The 16,907-nt window shown below is 36.5% G+C and overlaps 1 protein-coding gene across 1 annotated transcript; it reads left to right on the forward strand.

Annotated features, from left to right (window-relative positions):
- The first annotated feature begins 7,548 nt into the window (after positions 1-7,548).
- Positions 7,549-12,739, forward strand: LOC118746967 (extensin-1-like). The gene is made up of 2 exons (XM_036480962.1): positions 7,549-8,134; positions 11,898-12,739. The coding sequence occupies exons 1-2, from the start codon at positions 7,549-7,551 to the stop codon at positions 12,737-12,739; spliced, it is 1,428 nt and encodes a 475-aa protein (XP_036336855.1).
- The last annotated feature ends 4,168 nt before the right edge of the window (positions 12,740-16,907 follow it).

Consider the following 16,907-nt stretch of genomic DNA (forward strand, 5'->3'; position numbering starts at 1 on the left):
CCGATCTATTCGAAAAAATCGTAGTTATGGTCCGATTTGCTTAAAATCTGGTACGTAGTTAGCTTTTTGCCTAGATTAGCATATAAGATTCTTTTTTTTCGGGTAGTTTCACAGCGAAAATCCCCAAGTTCTATATCATAGCACTGGCCACATTGCGTGTTTGTCACAGACACGGTTTATGTTAAAAATTTTGAATTGAAACTACCTTCTAAAATTATTGTATCATGGTTGGCGTTATACGTTGACGTAGGCTGTGCGCAATTTGACAGCTGCCCTTTTCCCATTGTCATTTTCTATGGAGTAAATGTGATATTTTTCTTGCTGTAATTGATTCGAGTTTTGCATATTATTATACTGATTCGGGATTTTCGTATATCGTGCGATATTTATCAATTCGATAATTTTTTCGGAAAATAAGTGTGTGTGTAAAAAGTGAAATTATCCAATTGGGCTGCGGGCATTCATTGCGAAACATTCATTCCGTAAGTTTTTTTTAATTTTCCTTTTAGTAGGATTAGTCAAAAACGACTTTGTGGTTTTTTAGGGAGAGTTATTTGCTTGACTAATGCCTCCTATTAGACGATCAAACCTTGGGCGACGTACACGTCGTGCAATAATTAGTCAGAATGTCCGTGATAATCAAACGCACGAGGAAAGTGTAGAAGTAAATGAATGGAGACGTGCCCATATTGCACAGGTTCGCTCTGCACAATCACCACCTCAAATTCGACAGAATATTACTAGAAGAAGACCAGTCGTAAATGTACACTTGAATCGCGCTGCTTTCGAATACGATTCCGCAATCGCCTACAAAGATCTTCGCTGCGTTGATATCGGTTCATTGTCTGTCGTATGCCAGCATTGTAATGCATTGAAGTTTCAATCGGAAACCCCCGGCTTATGCTGCGCTGGTGGCAAGGTGAAATTGCCCGTTCTGACTCATCCGCCAGAGCCATTGTATTCGTTTCTCTATGGAAATACAATCCAATCAAAACATTTCCTGGCGAATACACAAAAATATAACGGATGCTTTCAAATGACGTCATTTGGAGCCGAAGTTGTTGATCAACCCGGCTACAATCCGAGTTATAAGGTAATGGCGTATTATTATTATCAAAATGAGCAATTCTTCCAATTTTTTTTCGAAATTGCTTCCAAACATACAGATTCAAGGGCAAATTCACCATCGAGCGGGTGCTTTGTTACCACCACCAAACGAAGATCATAAATTCCTTCAGATCTATTTCGTTGGTGATTCGGCAATTGAACTAAATCAGCGTTGTGTAATTTTTACTGCGACTAAACGTGAAATGCTGGAGAACTGCATTCGTACAAATCCGTTGACAGCGTGACCGACGAGGATGAAGCGACCAACTATCCGACGGAATTTTTGAACTCGCTTGATGTACCAGGAACTCCGCCGCATAATTTACAGCTGAAGGTCGGATCGATCATAATCATGTTGCGGAATCTGAATCACCCGAAATTGTGCAACGGCACGCGGTTGTCCGTCAATAAACTGATGAAAAATTTGATTCAAGCGACGATCATAAAGGGAAAATTTAAAGGAGAGGAAGTCCTTATCCCACGAATTCCGATTATTCCAACTGATCTTCCATTCCAATTCAAGCGGATTCAGTTCCCCGTTCGATTGGCTTTCGCGATGACAATCAATAAATCTCAAGGCCAATCGTTGGAAGTCTGTGGGATTAATCTCGAATTTCCCTGTTTTTCGCACGGTCAGCTGTACGTTGCCTGTTCGCGTGTTGGCAAACCGTCTTCGTTGTTTGTTTTTGCGCCGGAAAACAAATCGAAAAATATTGTCTACCATATCGCTCTCTGCTGATTTCGATTGCACTCAAATAAATCACATTGAAATTTTAAATATCTGTGTTTTATTATCACCCTGGAGTTTATCTGAAGGTGTTCAATTCGGGCGAGACGAAGTGCGCCGGGTCCGCTAGTATATATATATTTCTTCATTTCTTACAATTTTTCGAAACTTATTTGTTTGCTTACTATTTCTAAATTTAATTAAATTTTTAGATGTAATTGTTTTAAATAATTTTATTAATTTATGTATTCATTGTTATTGTTGCCTTTTCATAATAAGTTTTTCATTAAAAACGGCCTCGAGCTCAATAAAAATTGCTAAATATAATTGTTATAAGGCCATAAAGTAACAAAAAAAATACAAATATTTGTTTAATTTAATTTTTTAGAAACTTATATATATACTTTTTAAATTATTTTTGTTTAATTTTTTATTTAATTTTCGGCAAATTTTTTTGATTTTATTGTTAAAAAAAAATATATTTCATTTCAGTTCATTAAGTTTTTAGGAGCTTAATTTTTCTGTATTTGATATTATTTTATTTATCTATTAATTTTTAGATTATTAAAAAGAAACAAATTTAATATAATTTAATTTTTAGGAACTTATTAAATATTTTATTATACTTTTTTTGTTTTCCGTTTCAATTTTAAGATTTTGTTTGTTGTTTAAAAAAGACACAATTTATTAATTAATTTAATTTTTAGAAACTTATTTTATTATAATTTTTTTATTATTTTTAGTTAATTTTTAATTGTCATTGTTTAAATTTAATTTTTAGAAAACTTATTGCTAAAAAGCAAACAAACTTTTGTCTTTCGAAAGACTGTGGTGAGTTGAAAGTTAATTACCAGAATTGCCCTGTAAATGTATCAGCAGTCGAACTTCTTAGTGCCAAGAATTCATCTAAGAACGAGTTAGCGTTTCTTCGGAAAATTTATCATATTTTGGGCTATCTCGGTTAGGGAATTATCGTAGGGATACAAAAGATCCGCTTAATCGCAGTCTTCCTTGTTCTTCTACATCCAATTTTTTAACTAACTAACGATTTTATAACCAACATTTTATGTTCCTCAGCATTATTTCTTTTGCCATAAGCTCCAATGTCAAAAATCAGTAAATGCAAATTTTTTGAAAAAAAAACATACAACACTCCTATGTTCTTTCAAATGTCAAACACAGCATATTTTATTTAGCTAAATGTCGCAGCCACGCCAATGAATTGTATATTTGTACGCCCATCGTTCTGCTGTTTCAGTGAACCAGCTGTCACTTGCGTCTTCTTGAGACATTAAACTTTTGCCGTTCAACATTAAAAACATATGCAACATCATTGGCTCGCAAGTAATAGTTGCATATATTGCGCTAAGTTATTTACAATTAAACCTACATACATACAAATTTCTCTTTGCTTGTATGTGAAACCAATTGCAGTCACACTTGTAATATAATTGCCCGTTCCATAGTTGAATCCTCTCCTCATCACCAGCCGCTCGACAGTTTATCTGTCTAAATATGTATATACAGATATTTGTATGGCCATGTCTGCATCCAAATTGTCCCCAGGGTAGGTAAATTTGATTTATGACTTATTATGCGTCTTATGTCCCTTTCATAATTTAATTATTCGCACATGCAATGCGACAGCAAGGCTGCTAGGCAGTCAGCCAGCCAGCGAACGATGAATGGTGTTAGACAGAACTAAATATGTATGTATGTTTGTATGTGTAAATATGTGTGTGCGAATTGTGAGTGGGTGTGGTTATGCATTTGTGTGAGTGGCTTAGCTATTTATGGCCACCAAATTGCATTCTGACATGCAATGTTGCAACTTTTGTAGGCGATTCGTACGTTGCCTATGCCAGGGCGTTCAGCCAGATGGATGTGAGTGAAGTGATAAACATACTGATGTGCATCTCAATATGTAAATGTATGTATGTCCATCTGTACATAGATGTGGGCAGTGAAAAGTCAGTTCCATTGGCTTATGTAATTTTTTTGTTTTGCTTATACTTGGCAACAATTTGCAAACGCATGCGTTCTAAGTTGGCTGCCAGTAGCATGGATGTTAATATGTATGCATATTAGGGTGGTCAAAAAAAAGCATGTGTAAAGTTGGAATTTGTATGCTCTCACCCCCTACGATTCTAATCTAAATAAAAAATCATTAGTAATAAAAAATTGTTAAGTAAACAACTGCATATTTTTATTGAAAGTCTCCTGAAGAGAAGCTGAGCTTTCCGATCGAAAAGTATTAATTTTCATGAATTCTATGCCATTTCAACGAAAAGTTGTTTTTCCCCCACATAAAATACATGGACAACTTTGAGCGCCTTCAGTGACATCTAAAAATTTTTTGATTTCAAAAAAAAATAGGGGTATACTTTTTTTACTCTTTTTGTACCACCCTAATGCATATACGTATACTACATACATACGTATATTACCATTTATGCGAAGAATTGCCGAGTTGGCATTTGAAGGTCGCAGCTGAAGTAGTTTACGCACCAAATGCAATTTAAAACATGAAAATTTTGGCAACAACAACAACAACAACAAGAAAGAAGATGCAACAACCAGCAATGATGCATGCCACAACATAATCAACTACTCAAGCATTACAATTGCCCGAGTGCATTTGTTGCTCGACGAAAAGTGCAAAAAAAAAAACATTTGTTGTAGTAGCAACAACAAAGGCAAAGGCGGCAACAATGTATGTACGTATGTTTGTAGCACTGCAAATTTTGTAATTAAAATCTGTTTTAGTTGTTGCTTGGTAAATGTTCTAGCTCGCCGTACAATTGCCGCCTCTGCTGCTGCTGTTGCTGGTGGTGGTGGTGGTGCTGCTGCTGCTGTGACGCAAACAAATGAAATGTACAATGGATTTTCGCATTGTCACTGTTCCTAGCGAATTGTTTGGTGGCGGTGTGCGCGCGGCTGTGGGTGTACTTATAGCAAATTAAATGCGTTGCATGAAAACGAAATGAATTATTGAGCAATTGTCGCTTTGCTAATGTCTGTGTCCTTGCATGCGTGTACATACTTACATATGTGTTAATTTACATTCCTTCGGCTGCGAAACAATTGCTTTTGGAAATTGCTAGATGTAAATTGCCAGTGACAATTTGGTCAGCTAATTTGATTCATCTGAAATCTTAACTAATAAAGCAAATTCGGCCAAATGTAACGCACATTTGTTCCCTAAAGTATCGTTTTAAATGTAGTTTCAATACTAGGACAAGATTCTGATTTGGTTTTATTAGCAGTTTTAGGTTATCAATCAGTTTTTTGTTGATAATAATTGACAATAGTACAAAAGTGATGGATTTATAACTTAAAGTCTCTTAACTGAACAATCAGTTAAATATATAGGCGCATATGTAGTAGCGCTCCGCTCTTGGTGGCGTTTGGCACCACTCCCACGGCAGTGATAAAAAAATGCTAAACCTGTATTCTATAGACGTAATGAGAAGAATCAACGGAGAAATCGGCATTGAAACTAACAGGGAAATTCTAGCAATTATCTTGAAAGCTCTTTTCAGTCTTTCGAAAGTCTAATTGAAAGATCTGCAAAAGAGGAGGTCTCAGCGTTTTTCTAATTCCCTTGTAGCAATAAGTTTTCGAAAAATGTAATTGAATTAAAAAATACAAGTATTTAATTTTAGTACAACAAAAACTAGAAAATTTAAAGAAAGTTAAATTAAAAAAAAATCAATTGACAAAAAGAAAAAAATATATAAATTAACACCCAAATTCATAAAAACTAAAGAAGACTTTAACTGCTTTATGAATCGAAAATTTATATGAAAATGTCACTTTATAGAACTCTTTAAACCTATTTTATTTTTTATGAATTAAAAATAACAAAAAATGTGTGACTAAAAATTAAAAAAAAATATGTTTCTTTCTAAAGCGATGGAATCTCAAATTTAAATGAATATTTGTTTGAAAAGAAAAAAATGTACGTAAGAAAAGAATACAAACATGTTTATAAAAACTAGAAAATTTAAAGGAAGTTAAATTAAAAAAAAAAAATTCAATTGAAAAAAATAAAAAAATTTATAAATTAACACCCGAATTCATAAAGCATAAAGAAGACTTTAACTGCTTTATAAATAGAAAATTTATATGAAAATGTCACTTTATAGAACTCTAAAAATTAAAAGAATATTTATTTAAAAAGAAAGAAATGTACTTAAGACAAGAATACAAACATGTTTCTAAAAACTAATTCAAATTAAAAAAATATTTATTTTTCAAACAATAAAATATAAATTTTTGTTTTATTAGGTAATAAAAAAATTCAATATAAAAAAGTAAAACAAGTTTCTAAAAAATAAAAAATTCTAAAAATACAAGTATTATTATTTTTTTTAAGCAATAAAATCTGGGAATGAAAACCAAATTTAATTAAAAAAATAAAAAAAAAATATTGAAAAAATCCGCTGCCCGAGGAGTCGATATAGGATCGCTCGAATGGAACGCCGGTGCTTTGCTCACTAGACCATTTTCGACTGCTGGAGCAGGGCGAGCAAAATTATATACAAGTGCGTTGTGTCAAAAGAGCTTTTCACCATGAAAGCTATAAAGGGGACTACGACTTTCGTGCCAGAATAAACAAAATCTTTCAAACTACCTTGCCTGCTGTTTTTCAATTGTCTTACCAAAGATTTTCAAATATCTTAGACAGAATTGCCTTGCAAAGGTAAATTTTTCTTAATACAAAAAAAGAAAAAAAACTAAATTGCTAAAAATCTAACGAAATTAAAAAAAATGTTTTAAACAATGAAACTTAAAAATTTCAAGAAAACGTGTTTAAAAAGAAAAAAATTACTTACAAAGAATACAAAAATGATTCTAAAAATTAAGTGAAAAAAAATATTTTTATACAATAAAATATAAAAATTAAATTAGAAGACAAAAAATCAGTATACGAAAATAAAATAAGTTTTACAAAACAAAATATTTCATAAATACATATATTTTCTTCTTTTAAAAACAATAAAATCTTAAAATGAAAATAACATTTAATAAAAAAAGACAAAAAATAAAGCTATCTTACCTGATGTCTTTCGATTCTCTTAACTACAAAAGACTTTCGACTGTCTTAGTCAGAATTGCCCTGTAAAAATAAATTACAGTTTACACAACGATCATTTGGATAAATAAATTTACACGAACTAATCGGTAATTCATACCGAAAGAAATATTTGATTTTTATTTCTTTTGTTTTCTTAAAAATATCATTTTGCAGACAACAAACTGTCTTTTGCACTGGCATGACATTTACCATTAGTGCAACCTGGACCAATTTGTAGATATATGCCATTTAAGTAAAAAAACCGTATAAAAATTTTGAAATTGAAAAAGCAGGTGTTTACCAAATATGTTCGTTATACGTTTGCAATAACTTGTTTTCTTGCTGTTGCATTAAAGTAACCCAATTAGCGGTAATAGAAAAATGTTCAAAAGAAAATAACAGACAAGGTCACAAATATTCAAGATTGACTTGCTACACACGATCGCATTTGTGGGTCTATGCTGTGCCACCCTCAAATGCGCAGTCTCACATTTCTAAATTCACTTGACTGAAATCGTATAAAAGCAACATGCTACAACCAAGACAGTATCAGTCGCCGATCGATCAATCTACTGCAAACATTACAGCACCAATTTCAATTAAAAGCAAACAAACAATCAACCAATTCATAGAAATGGCTTTCAAATTTGTTGTACTCTCAGCTCTATTGGCCGTTGCCAACGCCGGTGTGTTGCAGCCCGTCACCTACGCCCACTACGCTAATCCCGCCGTCGATGCCGTCGCCTCCAGCCACCAGAACGTCGTACGTAATTTCGATGGCACTGTCTCACAGTACTCGAAGACCATTGAAACTCCCTACTCCAGCATTCACAAATCGGATACTCGCGTCAGCAATAATGTCTACACACCTGCTCTGGCTAAGACTGTCACTTACTCAGCAGCGCCTGCTGTAGCTAAAACTGTCTATGCTGCTCCAGCTCCAACCGCTTACTATGCACACTCCGCTCCAGTTGCTAAAACTGTAGCCTATGCGGCGCCAGCTGTGGCCAAGACTGTCACCTACGCTGCACCTGCTCCTGAGTATCAACATGAGGTACCTGTTGCCAAAACTGTGACGTATGCTGCCCCGGCTGTTGCGAAGACTGTGTCCTACGCTGCTCCTGCTCCTCTTTACCATCATGCCGCACCTGCCGCAGTGCATTACTCTCCAGCTGAGACTTCCTCTCACATGAGCTTCGATGGTTTCGGCACCCACTGGGGTTGGTAAATAAATTCGCTGCATATATTTGTGATGCAATCAAATTACTTAGATTGAAAATTGTTACTTTTTACTAGTTGTTGTTGAATAAATTGTTTTCTACCGAACTTAAGCATAAAAATTAAAAAAAAATCGTTGTGTTTTAGCAAATCAATGCCCCCTTAATGGATTATAGTGTATACATTAATGCAGTATCCGAGAGAAACTTTAGTATGGAACCGAAATCTACAGATTTCATTTCGCCTTTGGTTATCAAATGTTCTTCCAGGTGCCTTTTGCGTTTATGCATCAGTGCAGGACATTCTTCTAAGATGTGCTGTGCACTCCCGTTTTCCATCCTGCAAAATCTGCATCGCTCATGCGAGTAAATTCCCAGTTTAGTTAGTTCAGCCTGCTGTGTCCGGTCAAGATTCCTGTAACAATTCTTAAGTTATTCTTTGATAAGCTCATACATTCCTTGAAGCGTTTTAGGTTATATATTCCTAAAAGTGCTTTGGACTGCTCTAGACCTGGTAGATTATCCCAGTAGCGATTCCTCTGAGCCTCTTCCTCTAGCCGAACTAGTTCAGAGAGTGCCCCTTTTCCCAAGCCGCAGAAAGGCTGTGGGGCGGTGAAAGGGGTTGATGCACCTTTCTTCGCTAGTTTATCGGCAATCTCGTTTCCTTTAATACCAATAAGGCCCGAAATCCAGAGAGCCCAAATCTGATTTTACAGGCAAAGAGTATTCAGCTTACCGAGGCACTCCATCACCAGTTTAGATGTTATGGTGAGATCTGAGGGCCTTGATAGCCGCTTGGCTGTCAGTCAAGATCGCGATGTTAGGATTCCGGTAGTTTCGCTTGATATTAAAGTCCGCGCATCTTTCTATGGTGTATGTTTCAGCCTGGAAAATATACATATGTTTTTCCATGGGTTCCGAGTATCTTAATCTCGGTCCAACTACTCCTACCCCGGTACCCTCGTCGGTCAATGAGCCATCAGTATACCAAGTAATCATGTTTTGGTTTATCCGATATGTCTCGGATATGCCTGACCAGCTCTTCTTATTACTCAGATCAGTCTTAAACCTTTTTGTAAAGCTTATCCTCGGATGCATAGTATCCCTCGGTATTGCAATTTCAGGGAACTTTTTCGTAAGACTACGCAACTTCCCCCGACTAAGACACGCTGCTGCCCCAATATTGGCTGCAGTAAAGCTCTTTTCGCCTGAATCTGTATGTGAGAGGGGTAAGATCTAAAACAACCTCCAAGGATGCGGTTGGACAAGTTCTCATGGCTCCCGTTAGGCATACGCATGCCAGCCTTTGTATCTTGGAGAGCGCTTTGATTGCTCCAAGTTGTGAAGTTCTATCGGCCCAAACTATGGCTCCATAAGCTATCATGGGTCGTACTATTGTCGTGTAGATCCATCTTAGTATCTTTGGTGTGCAGCCCCAACTCTTTCCTGCCATAGACCTAAACGTCATAAATGATCTTACAGCTTTCTTCGCAGTTTCTGCCACGTGTGCTTTCCAGAGTAGTTTTTTGTCTAGTAATACTCCAAGGAATTTAACCTCTTTTTGGTACATAATGTTGGTTCCATCTAGCCTTATGGCTTTTAGACTGTCAAGTTTTTATTTCCTTGAGAATGGTACTGTAGTGATTTTTGCCCTGCATATTATTACAATGTCGTCGGCGTACCTCTGGAAAGTTAGTCCAGTATTTGTTAGCTCTTGGAGCAGTGTGGATGCCGAACTTAAAAGGTTTTTCACTTAAGCCTGCCCTTAACCTCTCATTAAATGTAACTGGAACTTTTAAACGGGTGCAACCCCTTCAAAAATATTTAAAAAATAAAGCTTCAAAATTTATTAAGAAATAAACTCTACTTAAACTTGTCTCATTTTACAGCCATAAAAATACATTTCATTCAACTTAATAAAATTTCTTTAGAGTTTCTAAACAGGTGGCAACCATCTTCTAAATTATTTTTGAATCTCTCTCGTTCGACACCTATATTTAAATGTTTCATTTATCTGGTTATTTAAGTTGATTTTGAATATCTAACCAGATGGAAATCTTCGTCAAAAATATTTCCAAAACAAACCTTTCTTAAACTTTTCTCGTTTGACACCCATATCAAAATACTTAACTTTAACTTATTAGAACTAATTTGGAGTTTCTAAAGAGGTGACAACCATCTGCAGAAATATTTTTTTAAATAAAACTTTTTTAAAACTATCTCGTTTGACACCCATATGCAAATATTTCATTTAACTAATAAAATTGATTTTGAGCTTTTAAACAGGTGGCAACCATCTTCAAAAACATTTTTGCAATCAACACGTTTTAAATCTTTCTCGTTTTACACTCATATCCAAATATTTCATATACCGTGTTCATTAAGTTTGATTCTGGCAACCATTTTAAGAATCACTTTTCAAATAAAGTTTTCTTAACCCTCTCCAGTTTGATATTCAGATAAATTTAATGCAACTTAATAATTGTGGATATTGATTTTAATATAAATAAAGTTTTCTTAACCCTCTCCAGTTTGATATTCAGATAAATTTAATGCAACTTAATAATTGTGGATATTGATTTTAATATTTTCACAAGGTGGCAACACACTTTTATCTTGAAGTACATCGTTTGAGAATCCTCCTAAAATAATATTTTCGGAACAGATCCCGTTTGACATCCACTGTGTTGTGATGTTTTATTTCTTCTTCTTCTTATTTGGGGCTGTAATCGCCTTAACGATTTTAGCCGAAATTTTAACAGCGCGTCGACTTTACCTCTCCGTCGATTTTAAAGCCGAATTTGATAGCACGAAATAAAGCTGACTCTTTGACGCCATGTCTAAACTTGGAAAGGCTGTAGACCGCGAGCTCCAAGCTCAGTCCAAATTGGGGACAAACTCTCCGCTCTGTTTGAGACCAAACGAGGTTTTAGGCAATGCGGCTACATTTCGTAAGATTTTGTTTATTTGATGTTACAAAGCGTAATACGATCTGCAGATCTGAATCACAATGGCACCATATACAGCAAAAATATGAAGCTGCCGACGTATGATGATGATATTGGCAGACTCAATACCTGGGCTGTGACCCTGCGAGGGGGTTTAATTGTGGTTTCAGAAAAGTGTACTTGTTAAAGGAACTGCTTGTTTTCAGTTTAGTCTCCGTTTGTAATTTTGTGTCCGGATTGCATATTTTCTATGATATTAAAGGGAGAATATTTTAGACCTTAACCTTGAATTTAAATTATGTAGCTTAGAGCTTTAATTGCATAAATAATGGTTTATCCAAATGCATTTGCGTAAAGTTTTGATCGCCGACAGTTTAGCAAATTGCAACTAAATGTATAGCGTTATCATATGTTTAGGGAATGTGTAGCTTAATCAGCACATGTGTATAAGAATCCATTAAGTATGTATAATGCAATCAATGCGAATTGAATTATAAAAAAGTAAGCCTATGCCCATTAACCTTAAAAACAAAAAAAAAACAACATTACAAAGTCACGGAACAATAGTTAGAAATATGAGAAGTTAACTTTGCAAATTTTGACAGCTACATACATACATATGCACATGCAAACAAATATAACGTAATATTAAGCCACGCACCTGTAAATTCTCTACATCGCGATCGTATAAAAGCAGCGCGCCACAACCAAATTGGTATCAGTAATCGATCAGTCATTTCATTGCAAGCACTCACTACAGCACCCACTTCAAGTACTTAGCTCAATCAAAAGCAAACGGACAATTAACTTATTTATAGAAATGACTTTCAAATTCGTTGTACTCTCAGCTCTGTTGGCTGTCGCCAGCGCCGGTGTGTTGCAGCCCGTCACCTACACCCACTACGCTAATCCCGCCGTCGATACCGTCGCCTCCAGTCACCAGAACGTCGTACGCAATTTCGATGGCACTGTCTCACAGTACTCGAAGACCATTGAAACTCCCTACTCCAGCGTTCACAAATCGGATACTCGCGTCAGCAATAATGTCTACACTCCTGCTGTGGCTAAAACTGTCACTTACGCAGCAGCGCCTGCTGTAGCTAAAACGGTCTATGCTGCTCCAGCTCCAACCGCTTACTATGCACACTCCGCTCCAGTCGCTAAGACCGTGACATATGCTGCTCCAGCTGTGGCCAAGACCGTTACCTACGCTGCTCCAGCACACACACCAGCTTTGTACACCCACGCCACTCCCATCGTTAGCAAGGCTGTGTATGCACCTGCTCACGCCCACTCCGTTGTTGCTGCTCCAGTCAAGACCGTGGCTTACGCTGCTCCTGCTCCAGTGTATCAACATGAAGTACCTGTTGCCAAAACTGTAACCTATGCTGCCCCAGCTGTGGCAAAGTCTGTCACCTATGCTGCTCCAGCTCCAGTTTACCACCACGAAGCTCCTGTCTATCACCATGCAGCTCCAGTTTACCACCATGCAGCTCCTGTGGCCACCACCAATATTAACCACGGATCAGCTGCGACTACATACACCCACAATGCTCCTGGCCTATCCGGTTATGGCTCCAGCCAGACAGTGCACTACTCCCCAGCTGATACCGCTTCTCACATGAGCTTCGATGGTTTCGGTACCCACTGGGGTTGGTAAACATTTTCTGCTAGATTTTGGAAACTGGAGAAGTTACTCCATTTGTTAAAAGCGAATGTTATTTACTTATATTTTAATTGTTGATTTTTGATTGTTGAGCTTTTGTTTTGAATAAAGTGTTTTGTATTGCAAATCGAATTTAAAATTTTTAAGTTTCATACGGATTAGCAAATAATTGCACCCCAGGAAGAAATTTTATTATTTTCTCTACTGGTCCAGGTTTGCGCGTGAAATTCTTCAGGGTGGTAGGAAATTGGTCAGGAAGTGCTTAATGGATTTCTCATATTCCATGTGCATCTCATGTGAGATCGTTATGTAAAACCCCAAACCAATCATCCATATAGCAAATAATACACTCCCGGCTGATCCTACCTATGTACCTGTTGTTAGTAGTTACTCTAACCCTGGGATTCAGTAATTCAGTCTCATCTCAAGTCACTAAATTTGAGATTAGCAATTAGTGACTATTTTTGTGACTTGAGATAATTTGGCTATTCAGTAGGAGAGAGTCACAAAAAGTTCACCAAAAATGTGTGGTGAAAACAAACACAGACAGTCAACCGAAAGCGTTTACGTATGCCTTTTGCCGCGCCTCCCGAAGAGTCGCAATGGCCGAGTGGTCAAAGCATTAGACGGCCGGTCAAGAGGGTCCGGGTTCGAGTACTCCTCGGGCGTAGAGGACTTTTTATTTTTTATTAGTTTTATTTTTTAATAATCTTTACATTTTAACGTTAAAAATAAATTTTTTTTTTCAATGGATTTGTATACTTATTAAAGCATTTTGGTTTATTTCCTAACGAAAATCTTATTGAACAAATTTCCTCGCTTCACATTCGCGTTTTTTTTTTTTTTAATAAAATGGAAAGCAATTAACTTTTTCTCCATATTTTTATTTTTGAGACCTGCTCTTAGCCAGCTGACAAATTAGTGACTTTTTTTGAGACTGGAGACGTGAGACAGCGTACTGAATACCAAATAGTCTCAAAATCCAAGTTCACCACCAATAGTCACTATTATTGACTAGAGACCGCTTACAGAATGCCAGGGTAAGTTCGTTAATTTTTGAGATTAAGTATGTGCTACTTCAGGGGGGCTTATGTAATCGGTTTACCAAGTTATGTCTTAGAAGCTCTCCTCTCGTCCTCTTGGTTTCCGATGTCCATTTTGGAATCACCTGTAAGGATTGGAATATTTTCATGAGATTGGAGTCTAGATACAGCAGGGAGTCTAGCATACCTGGCTGCCTAGCCATTTCTACACCTACACTGTAGGGAAGAATCACCTCCTGAAAAGATGACCTTATTAGCACTGAATAACATTGATCTAGAACTCGAAAGTGTTCAATCTAGCCTCTCCTCCCAAACTTCGGTATTTTGCGTCAGCGTGATGATTGGATGGTTTGCCTCTCGGTACTCCTCATATAACTCCATGTCTAAGTTGACCGCTGATTACCCTCACTTTATTCGATCGCCGAACGGATCCAGTAGTATAGTACTGAACCAACGAAATAGATCACAATGATCTCTTACAATGCAGCTTTGGATACTTGCATGAAGAAAATAAATCCTACCTGAAAACTTCGTGTGTGGCATCGGTGAATCCACTGAAGCCACGTCTTCTGCTTGAGAACACAGATAACTCTAAATCAGCGAAGGGCAGAGAGAGCTTTTTCTCTAGTCGCGTCTATACAAAATATATAGAAAGCTTAAAAGAGCTTTGCCCACGGGCAAGGCGGTGCCCATCTCAGCTCTAAATTCATCAGTGGAATTCCTCAGCTGTCAAGCTGCAATGGCCAATAGACCATTTAGCTTCAGCTCTCAACGTCGACAGAATCTGAGATCAAACTCCTTGAGGGAAACTCACAAGAGCCTTCAAACAGAGGTAGGAGCTAACCCTCGGCCCAATGTGGGCATTGCCCCAAATCATCCAAAGTTGTATTTTGTGCATTGGCAGCTGAGTGGAAGATCAACCTATCTTGGCAGCCCGTTCGAAACGCCCTATCTCAGTAAACTTTTCAAGAACAGCATAATTCAGAATTTGGTTGAAGATCACTCTATCTCATAATTTGATTGAAAACACCCTATCTCAAAATTTGTTTGAGGAACGACCAATTTTAGAGTTTGGTCAAAAAACGCCCTATCTCAATTGAAAATGTATTGAAAATATTTTGAGATAGGGAATTTGAACCAAACTCTGAAAGGAGGTGTTCTTCAGCCAAATTACTGGAGAGTTTTATGAGATAGGGCGTTTTTGAACTGAATAGAATTTTGGCTTAATAAAAATTCTAAACTTTATTGTAACCCTTTTTTCAATTCAGTCGGGTATATATTTATCGAAGGAGGTACGTTAGACCAACATGATCTTGAAGTATTATATACTTGGTACTCAAAAAATAAATTTTCATTCAAACCTATATCTTATGAACTCTGAACTTGGGTAAGAAATGAAAAAGCTTTAAAGAAAACACGATTTTAGATTTTTAGAGTATGGATAGGGCGGATAATTTTATTATGCCAAAATCCTATCGAAGAAATCTTACAAACCATAGGGAATGAAGCAGTTCTACTATATGATCCTTTAAATACCTTCACTTGAGTACCACCCCTAAGATACATTTTTTCCTTACCTTATCTAAATGAGGGAGCAAGTTACGGATCTTACTTGATCCCCGTATCATTAAGGAGCGTCGCAGGGTCATTGACTTAGCGACTTTAGTGGTAAAAGTAAGCAACTCCTCTGTTTGGCAAGTGAAGTGGACAGTGGGAGAGCCAGTAACAATTCATACTTCGTGTACAGGAAGGTAAAAGCACAAATAAGGTGAAAGCTCTAACCAACAAATGTCACAAATTTGGACAAAATTTGGCCGTGACAAAAATGTTTTGACTCCAGCGCTATCTGGTGGGTATTCTGGGTTTGCCAGTTCTTTTACGAACTAACTATTGCATATCTCAAATCTGGATCGAAGTGGAGCGATAAGACGAATTCCCAACAAATTTCGAATCCAGCTTCATCAAGGAAAACATTCTCACCAAAAATTATTATTCCTATCAAATGACTAACATTCTCTCGAATTTGAGCTATGTAAATCGTAACGTAGCGATAAATTAAAAAAAAATTGGGAAAAATATTTACGTTGCTCAGAAAACAAATAAACATTTCGTAGCAACAATACATTCTGCCATGTAAATCCCATTGCCGCGAGTAAGCGAAATATCGTGAGGATTATTTTATTTATTGTCAAAACCAAATCCACAAAAAGCCTTCACCTTCCTTAGTTGCATATTCTCTAAAAAATGTGCTGACCAACGACCAAACAGCCAAATCACCAAATCAAGTAAATCTCAAAAGTAACCACAAATTGAAATATAAAACTGATACAATAAAATTTATTTGCACAACTAACAATAGAAATAACATTATACACACCGGTCTAATATGTATGTATGTACATATTATGGAGCATAAGTCAAGTACGTCACGACAGATATGAATGCGTCAATCAAAAACGCAACCAAAACAATGCTTAATGTGGTTTATCTGCACAAAAAAAGTAAATATTAAAAAAAATGCAAATAAAAACAGTACTCGTAAAAGTAACACTCACTCAATGTGTCTAGGTAAATATGGAGCAAAGCGCGCCGAAAGCAAATTAAGAAATACAAATCATATGAAATGGTGCGTTAAGTACCTATACGCTTATCAAGTGGTAATGTGGCGCATGCGCAGAACCGGCTGGCTGTTAGGCAGACTACGAAAAAAATGCGCTGTCATATACAAACAGGAAAGGTGCAGTTAATTAGGGCGATGGAGGCGGAAAGCAAATTGGAACCTGTCTTTTCCTATTTACTTTTTGAGTGAGGGCTGCGAAGACGCCGACCTTCACAAGCTGTGGGTGTTTTACATTTTTTTTTGCACGGCTATCTGTCATACAGTTTTTTTTGCGAATTTCTGTTATAAATACGTTTTTAGTAGAAACAGAACTGCAATTGTATAACCTGTAGGAAAATCTTAATGCAGCGCTGGAGTTTCTAAAGAGGAACGGATAGAGAAGCAATGGCGGAACTGATTGCGGACCGTTAATGCAATCTTTATCGAATTGGCATAAGCCATAATTAATAAAATACACTTAGTATATATTTTATGCATTGTACTGTTGGTAAAATTTTAA

This window comes from Rhagoletis pomonella, unplaced genomic scaffold (assembly GCF_013731165.1).
Source record: "Rhagoletis pomonella isolate Grant_MI unplaced genomic scaffold, Rhpom_1.0 Rhpom_scaffold_00011, whole genome shotgun sequence".
Classification (NCBI taxonomy): domain Eukaryota; kingdom Metazoa; phylum Arthropoda; class Insecta; order Diptera; family Tephritidae; genus Rhagoletis; species Rhagoletis pomonella.

Excerpts from the sequence above, each read along its gene's own strand:
- LOC118746967 (XM_036480962.1), top strand. The coding sequence starts at position 7,549 with ATGGCTTTCAAATTTGTTGTACTCTCAGCTCTATTGGCCGTTGCCAAC. Across the intron at positions 8,135-11,897 it reads TGGTTTCGGCACCCACTGGG|AAATGACTTTCAAATTCGTT; the intron begins GTTGGTAAATAA and ends ACTTATTTATAG.